General features: G+C 44.7%; 1 protein-coding gene and 1 pseudogene across 1 annotated transcript; both read left to right on the forward strand.

Annotated features, from left to right (window-relative positions):
* Nucleotides 1-4,216: 4,216 nt before the first annotated feature.
* Nucleotides 4,217-5,123, forward strand: LOC120380260 (annotated as a pseudogene).
* Nucleotides 5,124-12,232: 7,109 nt separating this feature from the next.
* LOC120380713 (olfactory receptor 4D2-like) lies at nucleotides 12,233-13,180 on the forward strand. The gene has a single exon (XM_039498659.1). It carries the CDS (start codon nucleotides 12,233-12,235, stop codon nucleotides 13,178-13,180), a length of 948 nt encoding a protein of 315 aa, XP_039354593.1.
* The last annotated feature ends 7,591 nt before the right edge of the window (nucleotides 13,181-20,771 follow it).

The raw sequence follows: 20,771 nt of genomic DNA on the forward strand, positions 1-20,771 counted from the left end.
AACCAGAGCCAAGCCAGAGAGAACCGCAGGGTTTCACTCTAAGGTTCCCTGTTTACAGGCATTCTGTCTCAGGAACCTCTGGGCCAAGTGACTCCAAATTTGCCCCACTTGCCGTAGCTCAGATGCAAAGGAAACATGGCAATTTTCAAGGCAATGTAATTCAGCGTGTGGATATTAGAGCACTGAGAAAAATCAGCTGTTAAGCAGTGAGCTCATGTCAGCCCCTAACTAATTCACACAGGCAGATCCTCAGCTGGAGGGAACTGAGATTTCAGAAGCTGATGTTTAGCCACGTTCCACGCTGCAGAGGGTCACAAAGCAGCACTCGGCTGAGCTCTGCCTTAGCCCCACTCTAGGGCCGTTCACAACTCCTAAGGTCAAACTGTCCGCTGGTGGGAATCAGGGTCATTTCACGCAAACCAGTGGGAATTGGGTGGCTAAAGCCACTCAGCAGCTCTGAAAAACCTCAGCCGGACTGTTTAAGGCCTGTCCAGTGAAAAGAAATGTTCTTTCCTATAAACTGATTTATTTTTAACAAAATGTATTTTTGTTGAAATATGGGAGTTCATCAAAAATGAAAGAAATCATTAAAAAAATATTTGGCATTTTTTTAAAGTTTTCTGAAAATGTTTCAAAACACAAGAGTATTAGGAAAATTCAGACAATTAAAATTATTTGAAAATAAGAGCATAAAAGGTAAAAATTTGGAGAAAGTAAAAAAACAAGATCTTTTTCACCTATTTGTTTCCCATTGAAAACAATTGGGAAAACATTCGAAAGTGAAATACAATTGTTTTATGTTTCCTTCACTTTTTCTCACTTTTTTAAAGTGCAAAAATGTCAAATAAAATTAGAGTGAATGCTACTGTCAGAACTTTTTACACTTTTTTTCTTTTTTTTATATTGACGGAAAAAAGTTGAAAAGAATTTTTTCAAATCTAATAATGTCTTTCTGAAGGAAACAAGACAATATCTGAAGAAAATGGCATTTTGAATTTTTCGGGGGGCGGGGGAGGCTGTGGGGGACAGGGAGTGAAAATTTTCCAAATTTGTTCATTTCCTTGCAAAATGTTGCATGGAGAAATAGTTTCTGAGCAGCCCTGCTCTAGCTAGACTGAACAACTTCTCTTGCTGTCTCTCGGCCCCATACAGATTCTGCACTGGTGTGACGATGTCTGTTAGGGGTGTGATTTCACTGTGCTTAGCCAGCATGCTTGGGTTTGGGGCCTTCTGCTCTTCCCTGATGGAGTTGGGGATCAGTGAATTCAGTGACTCACATGCAACCTCCTTACCGCAATCTGGTTGATTTTAACAGTAGGAACAAAGCATTTTGAGAAAGGTGTTTAAAACCACAGTCTGTCTCAGCCAAATCCCTCCCATGCCTTGATGGGCACCTGGGCAGGCCTGGCTTATTCAGATACCCCTAGCAGGTGCCCATGTGTCAGTCTTGGTCCCCCAAACCAGTTTCTTGGTAGGGTGTCCCTTTGGAAACCCCTCCAGTCCTTCGGTTCTGCTGCCTTCTAGAGTTTGCCCAGGACTGTCCCTCGCTCTTCCTGCTTGTTTGTCTACCCATCATAGCAGAGTTATAGGGTAAACTCCTGGCAAGCAGGGCACCATGATGCACCCAGCCCCACGTCTGCTTTGTGTGCATCCCACAAACTCAGATTGGGGGCAGCTGTCCCAGTATGGAGGTTCCTTATACTGGTGGAGCTCATTCCTCTTCGCAAAGGGAGACAGCTACACTGGTGGGGACAGTTCTCGGGGTACCTAAGGCTGTGAGTCCCCTGGTAATTCTCCCTGCCTCCCATGAGAGGGAGAACTGCCAGCTCCCCAAGGCCACCCAAACAACCTCCTCCAGGCTCTGCCAGCCCTCACTCTGACTGGCAGGTTAGCAATAGATGCAGCCCACTACCAGAGCCCTGCTGGAGTGTTCCCCTGCAGCATCCAGCCCCTTTTCCAGGGGATACTCACAGAAACGCCAGAGCCACTGTCTCCAGGGAGCCACGCACACCCCGGCTTGTCTGATTCAGCTCAGCTCTTCGGGCAATCCCACAGCTCTGAGAGCTAGTTATGGGGGCAACATCCCCACAATAATGTGTGAGGTGCAGGTGGAGAAGGCCTTCTGGCAGCCTTTGGGAGAGGGGATCCTGAACACTGTAGTGATGATGAAGGTGTAGGACACCACCATCACTAGGAGCGATCCCAGCAGAAGCAAGGTTGACACAGAGAATTCCACCACCTTGACGGTCCATGTGTCAGAGCAGCAGAGCTTGAGCAGCGGTGTCATGTCCCAGAAGAAGTGGTTGATGACGTTGGGGCAACAATATGGCAGTCGGGCCACCAAGATGGTGGGAAGAAGCAAGGCCAGGAACCCCCATATCCATGAGGCAGCCACTAGCCATAAGCAGACATGAGTGGTGATGAGGATGTTATATTGCAGTGGGTAGCAGATGGCCAAGTAGCAGTCAAAGGACATGACAGTGAGGAAGAAAAACTCTGTAGAGCCCACCAGGAAGTAGAAGTAGGCCTGGGCAATGCAGCTGGTGAAGGAAATGGTGTTCCTCTCACTTACCACATTGGCCAACATCTTGGCATGATCGCACTGGTGAGTAGGATGTCCAGGAGGGAGAGGTTGGAATGAAGAGGTACATAGAGGTGCAGAGGCGATAGTCAGCCCAGACCAATGCCATGATGAGGAGGTTGTCCATCAAGGTGACCACACAGGAGCTAAGGAAGGCTATGAAGAGGGGGCTTTGTAAGCTGTGGGTGCCAGGGATTCCCAGGAGGATGAATTCAGTCACAGATGTGTTCTGGTTCTTCATTGTTACCTCTGCAGGAAGTGCTCACGGGGGGGGAGAGAGAGAGAGAGAGAGAGAGAGAGAGAGAGGGAGAAAGACAACAAAATGAAAGGAGAGAGAGAGAGAGACAGAGAAAGGGACACAGAGAGATGCCTCATAATTTTGTTGGTGGTGGTACCCTCAAGTCCCAAACTATAAGAGCCAGATATTGAGTATTGATCAATACAGATGGTCGGGAATTCTGAATGAAACAAATTCATTTGTCCCACAGGAAGTTTCAAACTTATTTAAACTGAACATTCTTGTTTCAAATTGACATTTAAAAGCCAAGTGAATATTTTAATTTCATTTTGATTGAAAGTGCAGCATACTTTTTTTTATTTTCATTTTTTAAAAAAAGACCTTTTAGTCAGTTCCCCCCCCCAAAAAAATTGATTCAAAATGAAAATGAACTCCTGTAGCAAAACCAAAATAGGACATTTTCCCCTGGAAAATATTGGTTTTGATGAACGTGTATTTTTCAACAGGAAAACTTTTCCACACACCAGTTTTTTTTTCTTTGACCAGATCTAGTGCTAAGTTTGTGCATCTGACGTTGAATTAAATTGGAGTTTTGAGTGTTTAGTACTTATGAATATCAGGTTCTTAGTGATGGGCAAAAGGGCTCAGAAGACAGAGCAGTTCTCCTCCACTACCACACAAACTATCCTGCAACCAACGATCATCACCCTCATCTTTTCCCTAATCTTCAAAGCCAATCATTGAACTGAATCACAGAGAAGTGAGATGACTTGCCATGGTCACACAGTGAATCAGTGGTCCCGCTCCCGACTGCACCTCCTGGGGGATGGGGCAGACAGGGGTAAGGGGAGGGACACAACATGCTTCCCTTGTGATGGGATCCCCAAAGCTCTGAAATAGCAACTTCTTTGTTAAGATCAAGGGGATTTCAGAGAGCCTTTGATGTTAGCACCAGTCTTAGGGAATGGGGCTGATATGGTATAAGGGGAAGATTTCTAGGGGTGTCTTCTCTTTGGAACCAGGTCCCCTTCCCCAGACTGTTGGGAGAAGATTGATCAGCTGTGAGCTTGGACTTCCCCTACCCATCCTCCATCATTTGGAGGTGAATGGAGACAGTGGTTAGCAGAGGGCTTGTCTGGGTGAGTAGATTGCTCCTTTTCACTCCCAAGGACCCCAGGGTTGGAGATGACCACTAGTGGAGCTCGTAAATTCTGCTGGAGCAGAGTTATACACCGTTAGGGCTGAGAACAAAGCATGAAATTTAGCAAAAAGGGAAATTGACAACATTATTTTGTAAAGGTGGAGTTAATGTTCATTTAATATCAGTAATTCACTGGGATTACATCATAACAATTATCAATACTCTTCCCTCTGCAGGCGCATTTTGAGGTTCATAAATGGAGACGAAGAACCTCACCACCCTTATGACAGAATTTGTCCTCTTGGGCCTCACCCAAAGTCCTAAGATGCAGCGATTCCTCTTCATCATCTTCTTCGTAGTCTACCGGACAACCTGGCGGGGAAACTTCACCATCATCACCCCATGTACTTCCTGCTGGCCAACCTGGCTTTCTTAGATTTCAATGAATCATCAGTAAATACTCCAACATTGCTCTCAGGTCTCCTCACCCAGCATAAAACCATCTCCTTCAATAAGTGCATCCTCTAGATTTTCTTCTTCCACTTCATTGGAAGTGCAATGTCATTATACTTTTTGAGCATTGCACTTGATTGATATATGGCCATTTATAAACCACTGTGCTACTCAACTATCATGAACCGAGGCGTACGTGTGGGGCTAGTGGCGCTGGCATGGCTGGATGGATTTGCTCACTCTGTGGACCACTCTTTCAATTACCATTCTGTGGTCCAAATGCCATTGACAGTTTCTGTTGTGATGTCCCACAGGTCATCAAATTGACCCGCCTTGACGGTGATCTGGTCGAATTGCAGATGATCTTCAGTAATGGGGTAGTGATCCTAATACTAGTCATCATTCTGCCTATTTCCTACTCTGTCATCTTAGTCAAGATCACGACAAATGTCACAGACTGGAAGCACAAGGCTTTGTCCACCTGTGGGACCCAGATTATCATGTTGTGTTTACAAGTCAGACCCAGTTTCTTCATCTACACTCAGCCCTTCAAACAGTTCACCCTGGACAAGGTGATCTCAGTCATTTACACTGTAATCACCCCAATGCTCAACCCAATGATCTACAGGCTGAGAAACGCCGAGGCGAAGAAGGCCATCAGGAAACTGATGAGCAGAATCCTGTTCTCACGGAGGGGAATAGAGACATAATTTGTCTTACAATGTACATTTGCGTTAAAAACTCTGATCTCCATGATGTATCAGAGAACAGATGCATGAGGCTTTAAAATGAGTCTTAGGTCAAAAGAGATCAAAGAGTGCACACTCATGAGAATTTGTTGTCACAAATGTGTAATGGACTGAGGCCCAGAACCTCCATATTAGTTAAAAAAAGCAGTAGGTGTGAATAAGACGTAGCTCCATGCCGGTAAATGGGACAGATCCCCAGCTTGAGGAAATGGGGGCATTTCCCTAACTGGCTTCCATCAGATGGGGCTTTGATACTGAGAATTGCTGGCTGAAATTCTTCTAAGAATGATTTCAAGTAATGAGGAATCCATGAAAATCAATATCGTCTCCAAGAAAATATCTGTTCAATAAACTATGTATTATAACTAATGTATTGATTGTGGTGAAGAAATCAGTATAGATAGTTCCAACAGCGGAATACAGACTTTCTTGTGCTTTATGGCTCATTCTTTTTCCCCTTATACATATATACCACTTATCTGCATTTCCCATATGACTTCATAACACAGTGGTTGAATAATACTGAGATCTTATCAGCACAAGGAATTGGTTTAAATTTTTGTTACATAATATTTCCATTTCTGCCTCTTAATTTCACAAATTAAACTAAACTCATCTTCGTTAGCTTTTTCTGCTAATTCCAATCTAAAAGTGTAGTTATAAATAGGGAAGAAAACATTTTTTTCTTGGAATATTTTTAGTGTATCCTTTTCACTGACAATATGTAAATAACATTTAAAAATAGTTTCTTATATTTTCCAGATTTTTTATTTTCAAGAAAAAGGAAAGTTTCTTTCCTAGCTATATTTAGTTTTTTATTTTTCTACATTTCCTCCTTTTTTGCTAAGAAAGAAAGAAAGAAAGAAATGGAAATGTAGATACAATAAAATTATGAAATTTTACAATAAGAGGAAAACACAGTTCTTTTTCAAAAAATTAAAAATAAAAATATTTTTGTAACTTTTCAAAAAATATTGTGATATTTGCCTTTCCCAACAGGTTATATATTCTCAATGTACTAAAGAGACTGCTCCTCAGTGAAAAATATTTAGTTAAAAATAGGCACTGCTTTCTGAAAAGACAAGCTACTTCTGGCAGAAACATATGTAGCACACATCCCTCTCTGAGGCACATCCTATCACGAGTGTAGGCAGAGAGAGTTCGTTCTGCTGGCTTCTATCAATTCCATTTGTAGGTACCTACCTCTCCCCATCGGATAGGGAACCCACACACCAAATTCAGTCTTGGTGAATTGGAGAGATTTTTAAGGGTCTAAAAGCCAGAGTTCCATTGGGAATCGAGCCTTAAGATCCATAACTGTTTAAAATCAGCTTACTTCACACAGAGGCACGGGGGCTGGAATATTCAAATAATCCGTGGGGGGGGGAGGGGCACTTAAACATCAAACTCCCAGCGAAGTTCTATGGGAACTGGGCATCTAGTTTCCTCTCTCTTGAAAATCCCAGACTGGGGGTGGGGTGGGTTACCCATGGTCACAGAGGATGGCCACGGCAGGGCAGAAATGACATCCATCTCCCCTCAGCCTTTGGCAATAAACATGAGTGGGAAAAATCTATTTTTACTCGTTTATTTATTTCATTTGTCATCAGAAAATTTCAAGCCAAATGATTTTTTTTCTTTAATTTTGAATCAATTTTTTATTCTATCGAAAGAAATGTCATGGTACAAAAAAAGGGGTTTTGCTGACATCAAAAGATTTGATGGGAAAATGTCATTGTTGATGAAAATTTGTGATGTTTCATGAGAAAAATTTCAAACTAAAATGAAACTTTTGCTTTCATCTGGATGCATGCAGTGGTGTTGTAGCCCTGGCGGTTCCAGGTTATGGACAAGACAAGGTCAGTCAGGTCATATCTTTTATTGAACCAACTTTTGTTGGTGAAAGAGAGAAATGTTGCTGAGTTAAAAGCTAGTCTCTTTTACCAATGGAAGCTGGTCCAATAACAGATATTGCCTCATCTGTCTTGTCTCACTCAGTTCATTTGGATACGTTTCTTAAACTTCATACCTAGAGTTCACGGTTCTTACTGCCTTGGTAAAATCTAATTATAGAGCATCCCAACAGTTTGGGGAATCTGCCCTGTTTTGGACAGTCTGCCCTCAACGTAGACACTTACAGTCATAATCCACTCCAGACAGCGTGACACCTCCAGATAGTGTAAATCAGACGTGGTTCCAGGAGAGTAAATGGGCCAGAACTGGTAGAAATAGACATGTCCTACTACATGGCTTCCTTCACAAGGAATTGGTTTTAATTTTCTTACAGGACATTTCTATCTCTAATGTCACAGGTTAAACTAGATTTATCTTTGGTTACCTTTTCCGCTAATCCCAATAAAAAATACAATTATAAAGAGAGAATGCAAAGATGTTTTTGTTTCTGTTGTTTTGTTGTTTTTTTTAAATTGGCTTCTTTATTCATAATAGATAAATAACATTTAAAAAAAATCCCTTTGCACATTTTCCAGATCTCTAATTTAAAGAAAAATAAAAGCAAATCACTTTCCTTAATATATTTTGATTTTATTTCACATGTACTTCTTTTTTCTCCATGAAAAAAAGAAAGAAAGAAAAACATTTAGATAAAAAGGAAACATTTATGGACATTTTACTAGAAGAGAAAAACATAGTTCTTTAAAAACTTTCAAAATAAAAATATTTTTTGTAAATTTTAAAAGAAATTGTGATTCTTTTTTCTTTCCCAATGAGTTTTGTATTTTCAAAATGTAAGTACTAATGAGGCTGTTCTACACTGAAAAATATTAGGGGAAACTGGACACTACTTCCTGAACAGTTCTACACTCCCTGTGTATCAGAATTAGTTTTCAGATCCAAAATGAGTGATAACTATCTATAGACCTGTAAGACCTCCTGAACTAACACAGCTCTGAGAGAATAGCTGTAAGCTAGGTCTGATAGCAATAACTTAAAAAAAACCCACTGTCAATGTATTTTAGACCAGTTACACCTGTCTATAATGAATGAAATCAACAGAAATACAAAAAATTAAAAGAATGGTATTCAACAGCAGTGACAGAGAGAGAAGGGGGTGGGATGGGGGATGCACAGTGGTCAGCAAGGGCGGGATGTGAAGGGTACAGGGTTGCAGAGGAGCACTGAAGGCCAAGTGTGAAAGGGACGTGGTTGTAGAGGGGTGTCTGAGGAGAGAGGCTGAAGGGTAACAGGACGCCCAGTGTTTAAGATGGGCAGAGTGCTGTAAGGATGCCTCACTCTCTTTCCTGACCTAATGACCCTCCAGAGTCATCATGAACGACTGTGAATTGCCACGATGCATTGCAATATATACCCTCTGGCCTGGGTGACAGTGAGTATTGCTCTACTGCATGGTCAGTCATGTGGTCACCTGAGATGTGGGAGACCCAAACTCAAGGTGCTGCTCTATTGGCTGTTAAATTATTTATATAAAAAAAGTTGAACAGCTTCTAGAGGAGAGACTGAGAAGAACTCAACCCAGTCAATCCCAAAGCCCAGTATCAGGAGTGTTTTCCTGTAACAGGGGAGAACATACAGAATAAGAACATGAGTAAATAAGGAAGTGTTATTTACTCCTTCTCATAATACAAGAACTATGTCATCCAATGAAATTAATAGGCAGCAGGTTTAAAACAAACAAAGGAAGTATTTCTTCACACAACGCACAGTCAACATGTGGAACTCCTTGCCAGAGGATGTTATGAAGGCCAAGACTGTAACAGGGTTCAGAAAAGAACTAGATAAGTTCATGGATGATAGGTTCATCAATGGCTATTAGCCAGAATGGACAGGGATGGTGTCCCTAGCCTGTGGTTGCCAGAAGCTGGGAATGGGCAACGAGATGGATCACTTGATAATTACCTGTTCTATTCATTCCCTCTGGGGCACCTGGCATTGGCTGATGTTGGAAGACAGGATACTGGGCTAGATGGACCTTTGGTATGACCCAGTGTGGCCGTTTTTATGTTCTTAGTCCCACATTCAGTTCCTTTATCATCATCGGGGGGGGGGGGCTGGGGAGGGGGATGAATACAGGTTTATTTGGTGAACGCTCTGACCACTGGGTGAAGCTTATGGGGGAGCACCCTACCCCTACAGGTTAGATCTCCATTCTATTCTATTCTATTCTATTCTAAGCACTAAAAAGGATCCCATCCCTGTTGTTGCTAAAGTGCCTGATAAAATTAGGAAGAAGGATGTTCTAATTGAGGTGTTTAGATCCTGTTAACATTTTAATTCCCCAAGTGCCTGCTGAGCCTCAGTACTGATGTTTCAGGTCTCTAATTGTATATTGGCTGCTAAGTCCGAAAGCCGACCAACTTTGGACTTTGATCTTTTAATCCTATCTCGCCAAAAAATTATCGGTCCTTTGGCAGAGCTCTTGGACGATGTCTGTCAAATGAGCCATGAGGGACCCTGAAATACAATTACCCCCTGCTCTAATCCTGGAGACCGCTTCCTATCTAGAATTTTCATGGGGACCAAGAAGCCCTGTATTTTTTCTTCCCTGCTCTAACGGCTTGCTTGTCTCTTTCCATCTCAGTGCTGGGAACAAAACCCACCAGCCATGGGATTTCCTCTGCTTTGGAGATCAGTCAAAGGTCCAGTTCTTCCATTGTGTCCCAAACAGCCTTCTTGTGCCATCTCATCACCGGAGGGAATTTGCAAAGGCTCTAACATTGACATGGCTCATGTCAACTCACATAGAGACTGAAATGTGCCATGGAGTTATTAAAGACTCCTCTTGTGGAAGAATCCCCAAATCTCCAAAGCAGCAACTTCCTTGATTGTGCCTATTAAAACCCAAGGGGATTTCAGTGACTCCTAGCACCAGTCTTAGTGGGGGTCAATAAGCACATAAGGGGAAGATTTCTGGGGCTGTCTCCTCCTTAGAACTGGGTCTTCTTCCTCTGCTGGCCAGGACTGCAATGATCAGCTCTGAGGTCTGACTGCCCCAGGCCATCCTTTGGAGGCAGCCGGCTCTGAGGTCACAGACACGGCAGGTCGTGCAAGGTATGGGCTCTTGAATCAAACAATGTGCAATGTGATAGTAGGGGGAAGTATTGTTATTATGAGGAGGGTGGTTGCTCAGAGACCCCACTGATAAAGAAAGAACGACCTGGTTGGGGGGATAGTATTAAGCACTCAAAAGTGAATACTTCTCTAAAGGGCTCTACAGATGTTACGTGGGGTTTCCAGAGGAGTCTAAGTGTGTTAGGAGGAAGAACAGATCACAGATGCTTTGCTGAGGTCTTCCTGTGCCTGGCTCCCTCAGACCAGGTTTCTCCAATGGCAGGGCTTTAAGAGGCTCAGATTGGAGAGAGATGTCACAGAGGCAAGGTGGAGGTGTGAATGAAACTGAGAAAGAGCCCAGGAAAGTGTCCAGATGTGCGGATAAAGCCAGAGTGAGATTCTTACAGTGGGTTTCTTGCTTTTAGAAAAGCTGAGATTTTTGTAGTTTTAGTCTGGGATTTCAAAGCTATCAGAATTTCAGTGGGAACTGGGCATCTAACTCCCTTCGTCTCCATGGAAACTCCCAGCCTAAAGTGCCTGAAATGTTCAAATGTCTGACAGGGACAGTGTGCGTCTTTGTCCCTTCGATTGGCTTCAGCAAGGACAGAGATTTATGAGTCTCCTCCAGCAGTGGTGGTCAGTTAGTTCAGCCATTAGACACTCAGGCTTTTACATCAAAATGTCTTTAGTTCAGTCCTTCGACATATACCCCTTAAACCTCCACACCTTAAAAGCTGCACCAACAGGGAGTCTCTAAGGTTTGCAGGATGGTGGTGGGCAATGCCCCTCTGCCAATTTCACTGCTTTTCCCCAAAGTTATCCACTACTTCCTCATTGTTCCCTGAGTGCATCACAGAGTTTTGACCCTCACAGCCCTCTTGCCAAGCTGGGGAGCTGAAGAATTACACCTATTTTAGAAAGGGAAACTGAGGCACAAAGGCTGTGATTTTCAAAAGACACTGGAGTGGTTAGAAATCCACTGATCTATGGGAAGATCAAGGGGAATTGGTCACATAACTCACTTATTTTCCTTGGAAAATCCCAGACAAGTCAGGGATGTGAGTTATCCATGGGCACAAAGATTGTCTGTGGCAGGACAGATATTGGACCTCGCTCCCAAAGGCTTACTGACAAAGCCCTTCTACCCCATTGCTCACAGCAGCATCCCACTCTCCTTTAAAGCTGGCTGATATTCTTTTACAGAAACAGACACGTAAATACATTTTGAATTTTTATATTTTCAAGTGAGCAAAAAAGCCATTTTTCTCACCTTCTCACACTTTTTTTCTCCCCTTCCTTCTCCTGTCTCCATTTTTCCAAATAGCAAATTAAAAATGGGAGAGAAAATGCCTGGGAGGATATGGAAAACAGAAAACCAAAAAAAGAAATCTAGAATGTTTTTTTTTCAAAAGCTAAATCAAAATGAAAATTTCAGTACGAATGGAATAAAAATAAAAATTGGGCAGGAAAAGCAATGAAACGAACATTATCATTTTGTTTCATCTAAAAAAAAAATTCCCTGTGAAAAAAGTTTGAACCAAAAATATCAGATTTTTCCCTTGAAAGATGTTGCTGGAAATAACATCTTTTTCAAGCAGCTCCAGAGATTTTCCAAAATTTTAATGGTGGGTGAGCAAACCATGCCTCCTCACCCCCAAGCTACCAATGCAGACCCCCAGTCAGTACTTTCCCCAGGAGTTGAAATTAGATCAAATGTACAGGGTTGGCTGGACTAAATTGACTACACAGTATGTAACTAGTTGACTACTGCAGTGGGGATGGGAGAGTTCGGGGTGTGTGAGTAGAGAAATCTCTGGCTCTTAGGGTCTGCTGAAGCAGGAGTCCCCTGCAGTGGGGCTGAGGGGATAGTATTTCATTTAGGAAAATACAGACCTAGCCAAACCCAAACCCAAACCCAATGTCTTTCTTAGGGTGCAGTTAAGAAGGAGTCAATATCAGTAATTTAAAGGTGGAAAAATTACAAGAAACTTTTATTAATGATTATTGTCATTCAGTTTCCAGGTATATTTTAAGGACACCAAATGGAGCAGGAGAACCTCACCACCACAGTGACAGATTTTGTCCTCTTGGGCCTCACCCAAAGTCCTGAGCTGCAGCGATTCCTCTTCATTGTCTTCTCCATAGTCTACCTGACAACCTGGCTCGGAAACTTCACCATCATCATCAGTGTGATAACTGACCGCCAGCTCCACACCCCTATGTACTTCCTGCTGGCCAACCTGGCTTTCATAGATATTAGTGACTCTACAGTCAGTGTGCCAAAGATGCTCTTGGGTCTCCTCTCCCAGCGCAAAACCATCTCCTTCAATGAATGCATCCTCCAGATGTTCTTCTTCCACTTCATTGCCGGTGCTATGGTATTTTTACTTGCAGTGATGGCCGCCGATAGATACGTGGCTATCCATAAACCATTGCAATATTTGACTATCATGAACTGGGGTGTGTGCATGGGGCTAGTGGCCGGCACATGGCTGGGTGGATTGGCTCACTCTGCTATTCAAATTGGAATGGTCCTCCAGCTACCGTTCTGTGGGCCGAACATCCTGGACAATTTCTACTGCGATGTCCCACAAGTCGTGAAACTGGCCTGCACTGACACCCGCCTGTTTGAGCTGCTGATGGTCTCCCACAATGGGGTGATTGTCATAATTATCTTCATTCTCCTGCTCATTTCATACACCATCATCTTAGTCAAGATCAGGACACACCTTACAGAAGGGAAGCGCAAGGCTCTGTCCACCTGCGGAACCCAGATCATGGTAGTGTGTTTAATATTTGTGCCCTGCATCTTCATCTATGCCCGGCCCTTCCGGAAATTCCCTATGGACAAGATTATCTCAGTCCTTTACACTATAATCCCCCCGATGCTGAACCCAATGATCTACACGCTGAGGAATGCCGAGATGAAGAAGGCTATCAGGAGACTGATGAGCAGAATGGTCTTCTCAGGGAGGAAAATAAAGACATAATTTTTAAAAATTATGATTTCCCAAATTATTATGTTTTCAATTTTGTTATTAACATGGTACATGAACTTGTCATACAGTGTTAACAACTCTCAGTAGGCATCTGTGTTTGTTCCCTTTATAGGACCCATTGTGTTGGGTCAAACTGTGATAATTTTCTGTGGGTTTATTTTGTTCAAATTCTAAAAAATATTATATATTAGAACATGTGGATGACCCTGTGATAGATCTGGCTTCCCTTTTCTTTTATTGGAAGGATTGTTGGGAAGCAGAGTCTGCTGCAAAGCAAGTCTCCAGGCAACCTAATGAGCACAAGAGGGGTGCCTAATTAGAGGCACCACCTATTTGGTGTCAAGAGTGAGCAGACTGGCTTTTAAGCCCAGCAGCTGCAGCAGTTCCACAGCTGCTCAAAGTGTTCACCAGTGGCTGGGAGAGTACCTGTGCTTTCTTGTTCCCAGCTGTTTCAGCCTTAGTCGTGTCATGAGTCCTGCCTTCCCACACTCCAGTTTCCCTGGTCCTGAGCTGTGCCTGCGATTCTTGACTTCTGACTTTGGCTCTGAGCCTTGGCTCTGATTCCTGACTACCAACTCCAGCTGTAACCACTAGGCCTGAGGCCTGCTCTAACCACTGGGCACAACGGCCCATGTCCCAGTCACTGGCAGGATTCCACATAGTTTATTCCTCCGAGCCACTAATGTGGCGGGATCTGTCCTTTTCCGAAAACAAGCTACCACACATGCAGCTACTCGCCGCAACTGTGTTATCAAGGGGTCCTTGCTGAGTCAATAACCAACACTGGACTTTAGCGATGGGCTTTATGCATAGCAGGGGCACTGGAAGGGGGGACTGGGCAAAGGGCCATGCCCCCCCCCAACTGTTTGGGAGCTTCCGTGGCTCCTTGTGCATAGTCTTTCTTTCCTCGTTAATGGTCTCCAGAAATCTGGGTTTTGGACATGGGGTTTGACAGAAAGCTTCAGTTGCAAGTACTCCAAATCGGATATATTCATCTTCACCAAGAGTTTTTTTATGGTATCCGTTTCTATAACTGTATCAACTAATGGTTTTACATTCTTTTCCCCTCCGTAACTTCCTCTATTGGATTAGATAACCCAGGCTGAAACTGTGTCCTGTTTTATACAGATGTGAATCAAGAAGGGAAGTGGCTATGCCTCATCTCTGTCAAATGACATAGCTGGGTGTTCTATCCAAGTAGGTTTGCCAATTTTGGTTGGACGTATTCTGGGAAATTTAATCACATGGTATAATCCTTAATTAAAGATTAATCTTTAATTCCTGGAGATTCCAGGACATTCCTGGAGGATTGTTAACCCTGTACCCAAGGAGATCAGATGCTGAACCCTCATGAAAACAACTTGCTAGTGAATGAATTATAGACTCAGGGCATGAGTCAGTGGGACACGTTGGTGCAAATCAGTGCAGCTCCACTAACACTAATGGGAAAGAGTCTCAGTTGGTATAAATTGGCCTTGCTCCATTGGAATCAATGAGCCAATTCCCCAGGAAGTGATGTATTTCCATTGTAGTCATTGGGGCCCGATCCCCATCTGGAGTAAAAGAACTTTGCCCCATTTAAGTTAATATTGAAAATACTCGGCTGGTGTTAATTTGTGGAGCTCTGTGGAAGTGAATGGGAAAGATCCACAGCAGGTATAAATCAACATTGTTGCAGTGAACATGTCCTTAGCTAGGCTAACATACTGTGGTTCAGTGAGTGTCTTCCACCAGGGAGCATGGGTGTTATTGCTGGCTGGGCTATTGTCAGCAACATTATGAGCTAAATTCTCACCATCGCCAGTGACACCTGTGCAAAACTGCTGAGGTCTGCACGAGTGCACAGGAGTACCTGAGAGCAGATCATGAAGGAACGGTATTGCACAGAGTGTGAAGGATGTGAAGGAGTTGGGGCCGCAGAGAGGTGAATGAGGTTGGACTGTGAAAGCGGCATGGTGGGATGGTTTGTGCAGGGATCTGTGTTTACAACTTATGAATGATGGTTGATGTTTTGAAATTGTCACTATTAAAACTGCCATGTTTCTGAATTCCTCCGAGGAAATGGAAAGTCCAGCATGTGCCGACAGGGATGTGTCAAGTGTCTGCAAGACCATGGACAATGATGTGTTGTTAGAAGCCAGTGACAGCCTACTCAAGGCAAAGCAGATTGGTTCCATGGGCTCTCTGGGGCTGAGGGTTTGGAGATGGAAAGTTACTAATAACAGGACACAGAGATAAAGGGGGCAAACCAGGAGGGTCTAAAAAGACTCACACTGAAGGAGACACACGGGAAGTTTTGGGCATGAGAGGTGTACCCCGACTGATCGGGGGAGATATTTATTTTGATACACTACACAGTGGTTTGATAGGTTCTTCCTCCAAATCAGGCACCGCAATAGAATTATCAATAGAATGAGGTTCTTGAGGAGAGCCCAAGAAACATGTCACATCCTGTTCTCCCACAAGCAGTGGTGAGCTGGAGCTGGTTCCCACCAGTTCGCGGGAACCGGTTGTTAAATTTAGAAGCCCTTTTCGAACCGGTTGTCCCACAAGGGACAACCGGTTCGAAAAGGGCTTTTAAATTTAACAAAAGCTCCAGCAGCTACCTGCCCTTCCCCCGGCCCCAGCTCACCTCACTCCGCCTCTGCCTCCTCCCCTGAATGCTCCCCCAGCTTCTCTTCCCCTCCCTGGCTTCCCGCGAATCAGCTGTTCACGAGGGAAGCCTGGGAGGGCTGAGAAAGAAGCAGCGGCTTCCTGCAGATGAGCTGGGGCAGGGGGGCAGGGGTGCGAGCGGGAGGAGGGCTCCAGGCGCACGGCTCTGGCCTGGCCCCCGACCCCGACCCTGACCAGCGCGTGTCTGGCCCCAGCTCCGACTGCAGCCCGCCAGGCGGCGCAGCTCTGGCCCGGCCCCCGGGCCCTGCCCCAACCTCAGCCGGGCGCAGCTCTGGCCTGTCCCCTGGGCCCGGCCCCAACCTCGGCCAGGTGGTGCGGCTCCGGCCTGGGCCCGGCCAGCTGGGTGGCACAGCTCGAGCCCGGCCCTGGTCCCGGCCAGCTGGGTGCCTCGGCTCTGGCCAAGTGACTCTGGTCCCAACCCCGGCCCCAGCAGAGCTGGCCCGGCCCAGCCCCCACCTCCAGGCAGCCTGGTAAGGGGGCAGGGAAGGGGTGTTGGATAGAAACCAGGGGAGTTGGGGGGGTGGATTAGTGTCAGGGCAGTCAGAGGGCAGGGAACAGGGAGATTGAATGGGGGCAAGGGCCCCGGGGGGCAGTCAGGAAGGAACAGGGGTTGGATGGGGCAGTGGGGGGCAGTCAGAAGAATACATGGTGGTCCCTTCTGACCTTAAAGTCAATGAGGCTCTGAGTTCCTTGCTTGCCATCAGGTATCTCTCCTCTTTACTGTGATATTATAACTTAAGGTCAAACTATCGGCTAAATACAACATATGTAGCAACGTGCATCATCCTTTTATACGTAGGCCTTAGTTCTGCTAAGCTAATTGTCCTACAGGCTTGAGGCCTGTGGGCCCCTGCTTTACTCCTGTAGCAGTCTACAGAGGGACAATGGACTGTCCATCCAAGGTCAGAGACCATGAGCTGCAAGGGTGAAGTCTCCTTGTTTCAGAAGTGTAGCCATGCCCAGCTGCAACAGGATCGAGGATAGCCCCAGAGACCCCTAACCCTGGCCAAAAGAATGATAGTGACAGGTGAGGAAACTGAGGCAGGCAAATGTATGTGGAGTTTATTATATTGGAATCTGTGATGTTGCACTCTATATGATTTTATGGAAATATGCTAATGTAACTGGAATATGCTTCATGCAAAAGCTCTCTTGTAAGGTATCATTGGAAAGCTTATAATCTACTGAGTGTGGTCATCCTATTTGTATAAATGTACCACTCTTGTATCTGAAACTAGAAATATGAAATATAACTTCCAGTCTGTGAAAGAGACTTATTGAAACATCTTTCAGGGTGAGATTTTATCTGTACTCAGTTGTATTGCAGTATTAGGCTTATATTTGCATGTTTTATTTTATTTTACTTGGTAATTCACTTTGTTTAGTCTGTTATTAGTTGGAACCACTTAAATCCTACTTTCTGTATTTAATAAAATAACTTTTTACTTATTAATTAACTCAGAGTATTTATTAATATCCCGGGGTGGGGGGGGGGGAACAGCTGTGCATATCTTTCCATCAGTGTTATAGAGTTTACCCTTCATACAGGGTAAAATGGATTTATTTGGGTTAGACCCCATTGGGAGTTGGGCATCTGAATGGTAAAGGCAAGAACATTTCTGTAAGCTGCTTTCAGGTAAACCTGAAGCTTTGGGGCAAGTTATTTGGACCCTGGGTCTTTATCGGAGCAGACGGGCGTGTCTGGCTCAGCAGGACAGGGTGCTGGGGTCCTGAGCTGGCAGGGAAAGCAGGGGCAGAAGTAGTCTTGGTACATGAGATGGCAATTCCCAAGGGGGTTTCTGTGATCCAACCCATCACAGCATAGATGTGTGTATGTCTCCTGCTGTTAAAGAAAGAGCAATAGCTACTACTGGGCTGTTCACAGTGCTCTACAGGACCTTATCAGGTGACCGATGAAGTAAAAGACAAGGCCACCCTTTTGGGGGAGATTTGGCATGAGTTTGGGCTGAAGCAATGTGGGGGACCAGGGGTCATCACAGGACCTCGGGACAGGGCAGTGGATCATGCGGTCAAATCTTTCAGGAGGGGATATGACATCTACACCCCAAAAGCGTCCCCAGTGGCCCAAAGACAGCAGCCATGCCTGGTCCATTCCAAAGACTGGAAGCTTAAAAGACTGGACAGGGGTCACTGATGGCAGGGTGTGAAGGGGAGGGGGCTGCACAAGGGTCACTAAGAGAAGAGTGTGAAGGGGAGGGGGCTGCACAGGGGTCACTGATGGCAGGGTGTGAAGGGGAGGGGGGCTGCACAGGGGTCACTGAGAGAAGGGTGAGAAGGGGACAGGTCTACTTGGGCCTAAAGATTATTTTTTTCTTGGTGATGATGAATGAGGGGAGAAACTGTTTAGATAGATAGATAGATAGATAGATAGATAGATAGATAGATAGATAGATAGATAGATAGATAGATAGATAGATCCTGCAGTCCATGAACTCATCATTAATACTAGAAAGCAGGGAAATAGCATTGCCTCTTTTTACAGATGGAGAAATTGAGGGTCAATGTGCTGAAAGGGTTTGCTCAAGGTGACACCAGGAGGGTATGGGAGAGCCAGGAAAACAGTGCTCGGCATCTGTCTCCACTGCTCTAACCATTAGAATAAAATTGCACTATATCGCTGGAGTCCTGACTCTCAGTCCTCTGCAGTATCACCTGGGCTGGGGAGCATTGTCTCTCTAATTCCCTCATTGGAATTGACTATGAAGCTTCCTACTTGCCAGCATATGCAGCACATGCATAATGCATGGGGTCCCGCAACATGTGGTCCAGTGTTCCTCTGCGGTGTCTTCAAAGTCTTCGGAGTCAAGGATTCAAATGTGAGGACACCCAAAGTCTGTTGTGTTTGTCTGTCTGTAAATAAACAATACTCTTGAAGATTCCACCGACATTTTAATGATTTTCCTTGAGACTAAATCTCCAGATAATTAATCCTCAGCCCTCCAAAGCAGCAGCTTTCTTGATCACACCGAATATTCCTCAGGTGGATTTCTGAACGGTTTTGGCCCCAGTTCTAGTGTCAATGGGACGGTAAGAATGATAAAAGGGGAAGATTTCTAGGGAAGCCGCCTCCTTGTATCTGACCTATTTCCCTTGCCTGTTATGGGGAACCACACACAGCTCTGAGATGTTCAAGGAATCCTCTGGTGGTTAGATACGGTCGGGGGGATATGCACAGAGAATCCGGTGGTAAGGAAAGAGAGCTCCGGTTAGGGGGGATAATCCTTAGCACCGGTAGACAGTTTCCTTTTCTAAAAGAAACAAATATTAGCTGGGATTTTGAAAGTAGCCTAGGGGAGTTAGATGCCTAACCTATTTGAAAGTCAATGGGCGTTGGACACCTACATCAATTAGACCCCTGCAAAAATCCCAGCCACTCTCTTTGTACCCCATCACATGTTTGATTTTAACAATTGCTTCTAGTAGGAAGGGTTGAATGGGTGGTGGCTTTCCAGGTCTTGGCAAGAGCTGCAGACTCATGGAGTGGGATGGTTCTCGGAGTGTATGTCTACACTTCTAGCGGTGTGTAATGGACAGACACTTCATGCCCAGCTAGCATGGGTAGAGTCAGCAGGGTAGACGGTGCGGCATGGCTTAGGTGAATAGAGTGCCCTACCTGCCTTAACCCTAGGGTACGTACCCTGCACAGCTCTCTACATGTCCAGCCAGTGCATCCCATGTCTGCACTGCTGTTTTTATCAGTCTAGCATGCCACTGCCTCCCTGCTGCCAGAACCTTTCCCTGTGGCATGTGGCTTCATACCCCAGTGACAGGTGCCGTTCACTGCAGCCAGTAGCGATATGTGTAATGCCTGTGCTCTACGAACAGCTGCAGGGGTAGATGCAGGCTAAGTTTACGACTAAGGAGAAGGTCTGAGTGGGGATGCTGAAGGGAAGGTTTAGATTCTTCTGAGCTGGGGGAGATGCGGATATGAATGACATAGACCCTTACCTTCAACACCTAGGCTAGCCCGTAACTGCATGTGTATGGACTGGGGCTAGTGCAAGGGTAGGTAAGGAGAAAAAAGACTCTCAGGGCTGGAGTTGGAAGGAGGGGAGAAGTCAAGGGAGTGAATATTGACATGTTTGTCTGGTGCCATAATGTAACTACTTACTACTGAACCCAGTTTTCCAGCCAACACAGGCCACTCATCCCTCTGCTGTAGGTCAAGTGGACCGAGCCACGTTCTGCTGATATCACCATTGTGAGTATATCAGAAAGGGCTTCTTGCTTGCTTGCTTTCTCATCCATTCCTGTCCATGAATTTCTATCTGAGTCTCTATGTCTCCATTCATTTAACTGCTTGTTAATGGATGACCTACCTCATATGATGGAAGAACTGCATTCATTAAAACAAAATCTTCATAGATCTTACAAGTCAGGCTTAGAATATGACTCTGAACTGAAACAAAAGTTCCTGACTAGTTGTTATCTAGGTTGCTCTTTGCTCTATGGGTTTAATTAAACCAATATAACTTTCAGTGGGAACAGAGAAATTCTTTTTCACTATAAAATTCATTTAGGAATCTCTCTGTCTGGCCTTGAACTTTTATGGTGATAAATAGTCTGTTTTTCTTTCTTCCCTACTTTCTAACACGGCAGTCTCCATGAACATGAAATTTCCAAATATGGGTGCCTAGAGTTAAACACTAGAGTCTCTACTAGAAAATGACTCAAGGACCAGTCTTCAGCAAATAAGCCCATCTCCACATTACAATGTAATTACACTGCAATTACAACCAGGCCTAAGTAGACCTGGTGCAGGCTTTGGCTGGGGGTTTCAATAGGGCATAATGGAACTAGATATCCAAGTTTTGCTATCCTAGATGACTTGCAGTAGTGGCTGAGCACCGACATTCCCTCAGGCTCCTTTCAAAATCTCCACCTAAAT

This window comes from Mauremys reevesii, linkage group 13, assembly GCF_016161935.1.
Source record: "Mauremys reevesii isolate NIE-2019 linkage group 13, ASM1616193v1, whole genome shotgun sequence".
Taxonomy (NCBI): Eukaryota; Metazoa; Chordata; order Testudines; family Geoemydidae; genus Mauremys; species Mauremys reevesii.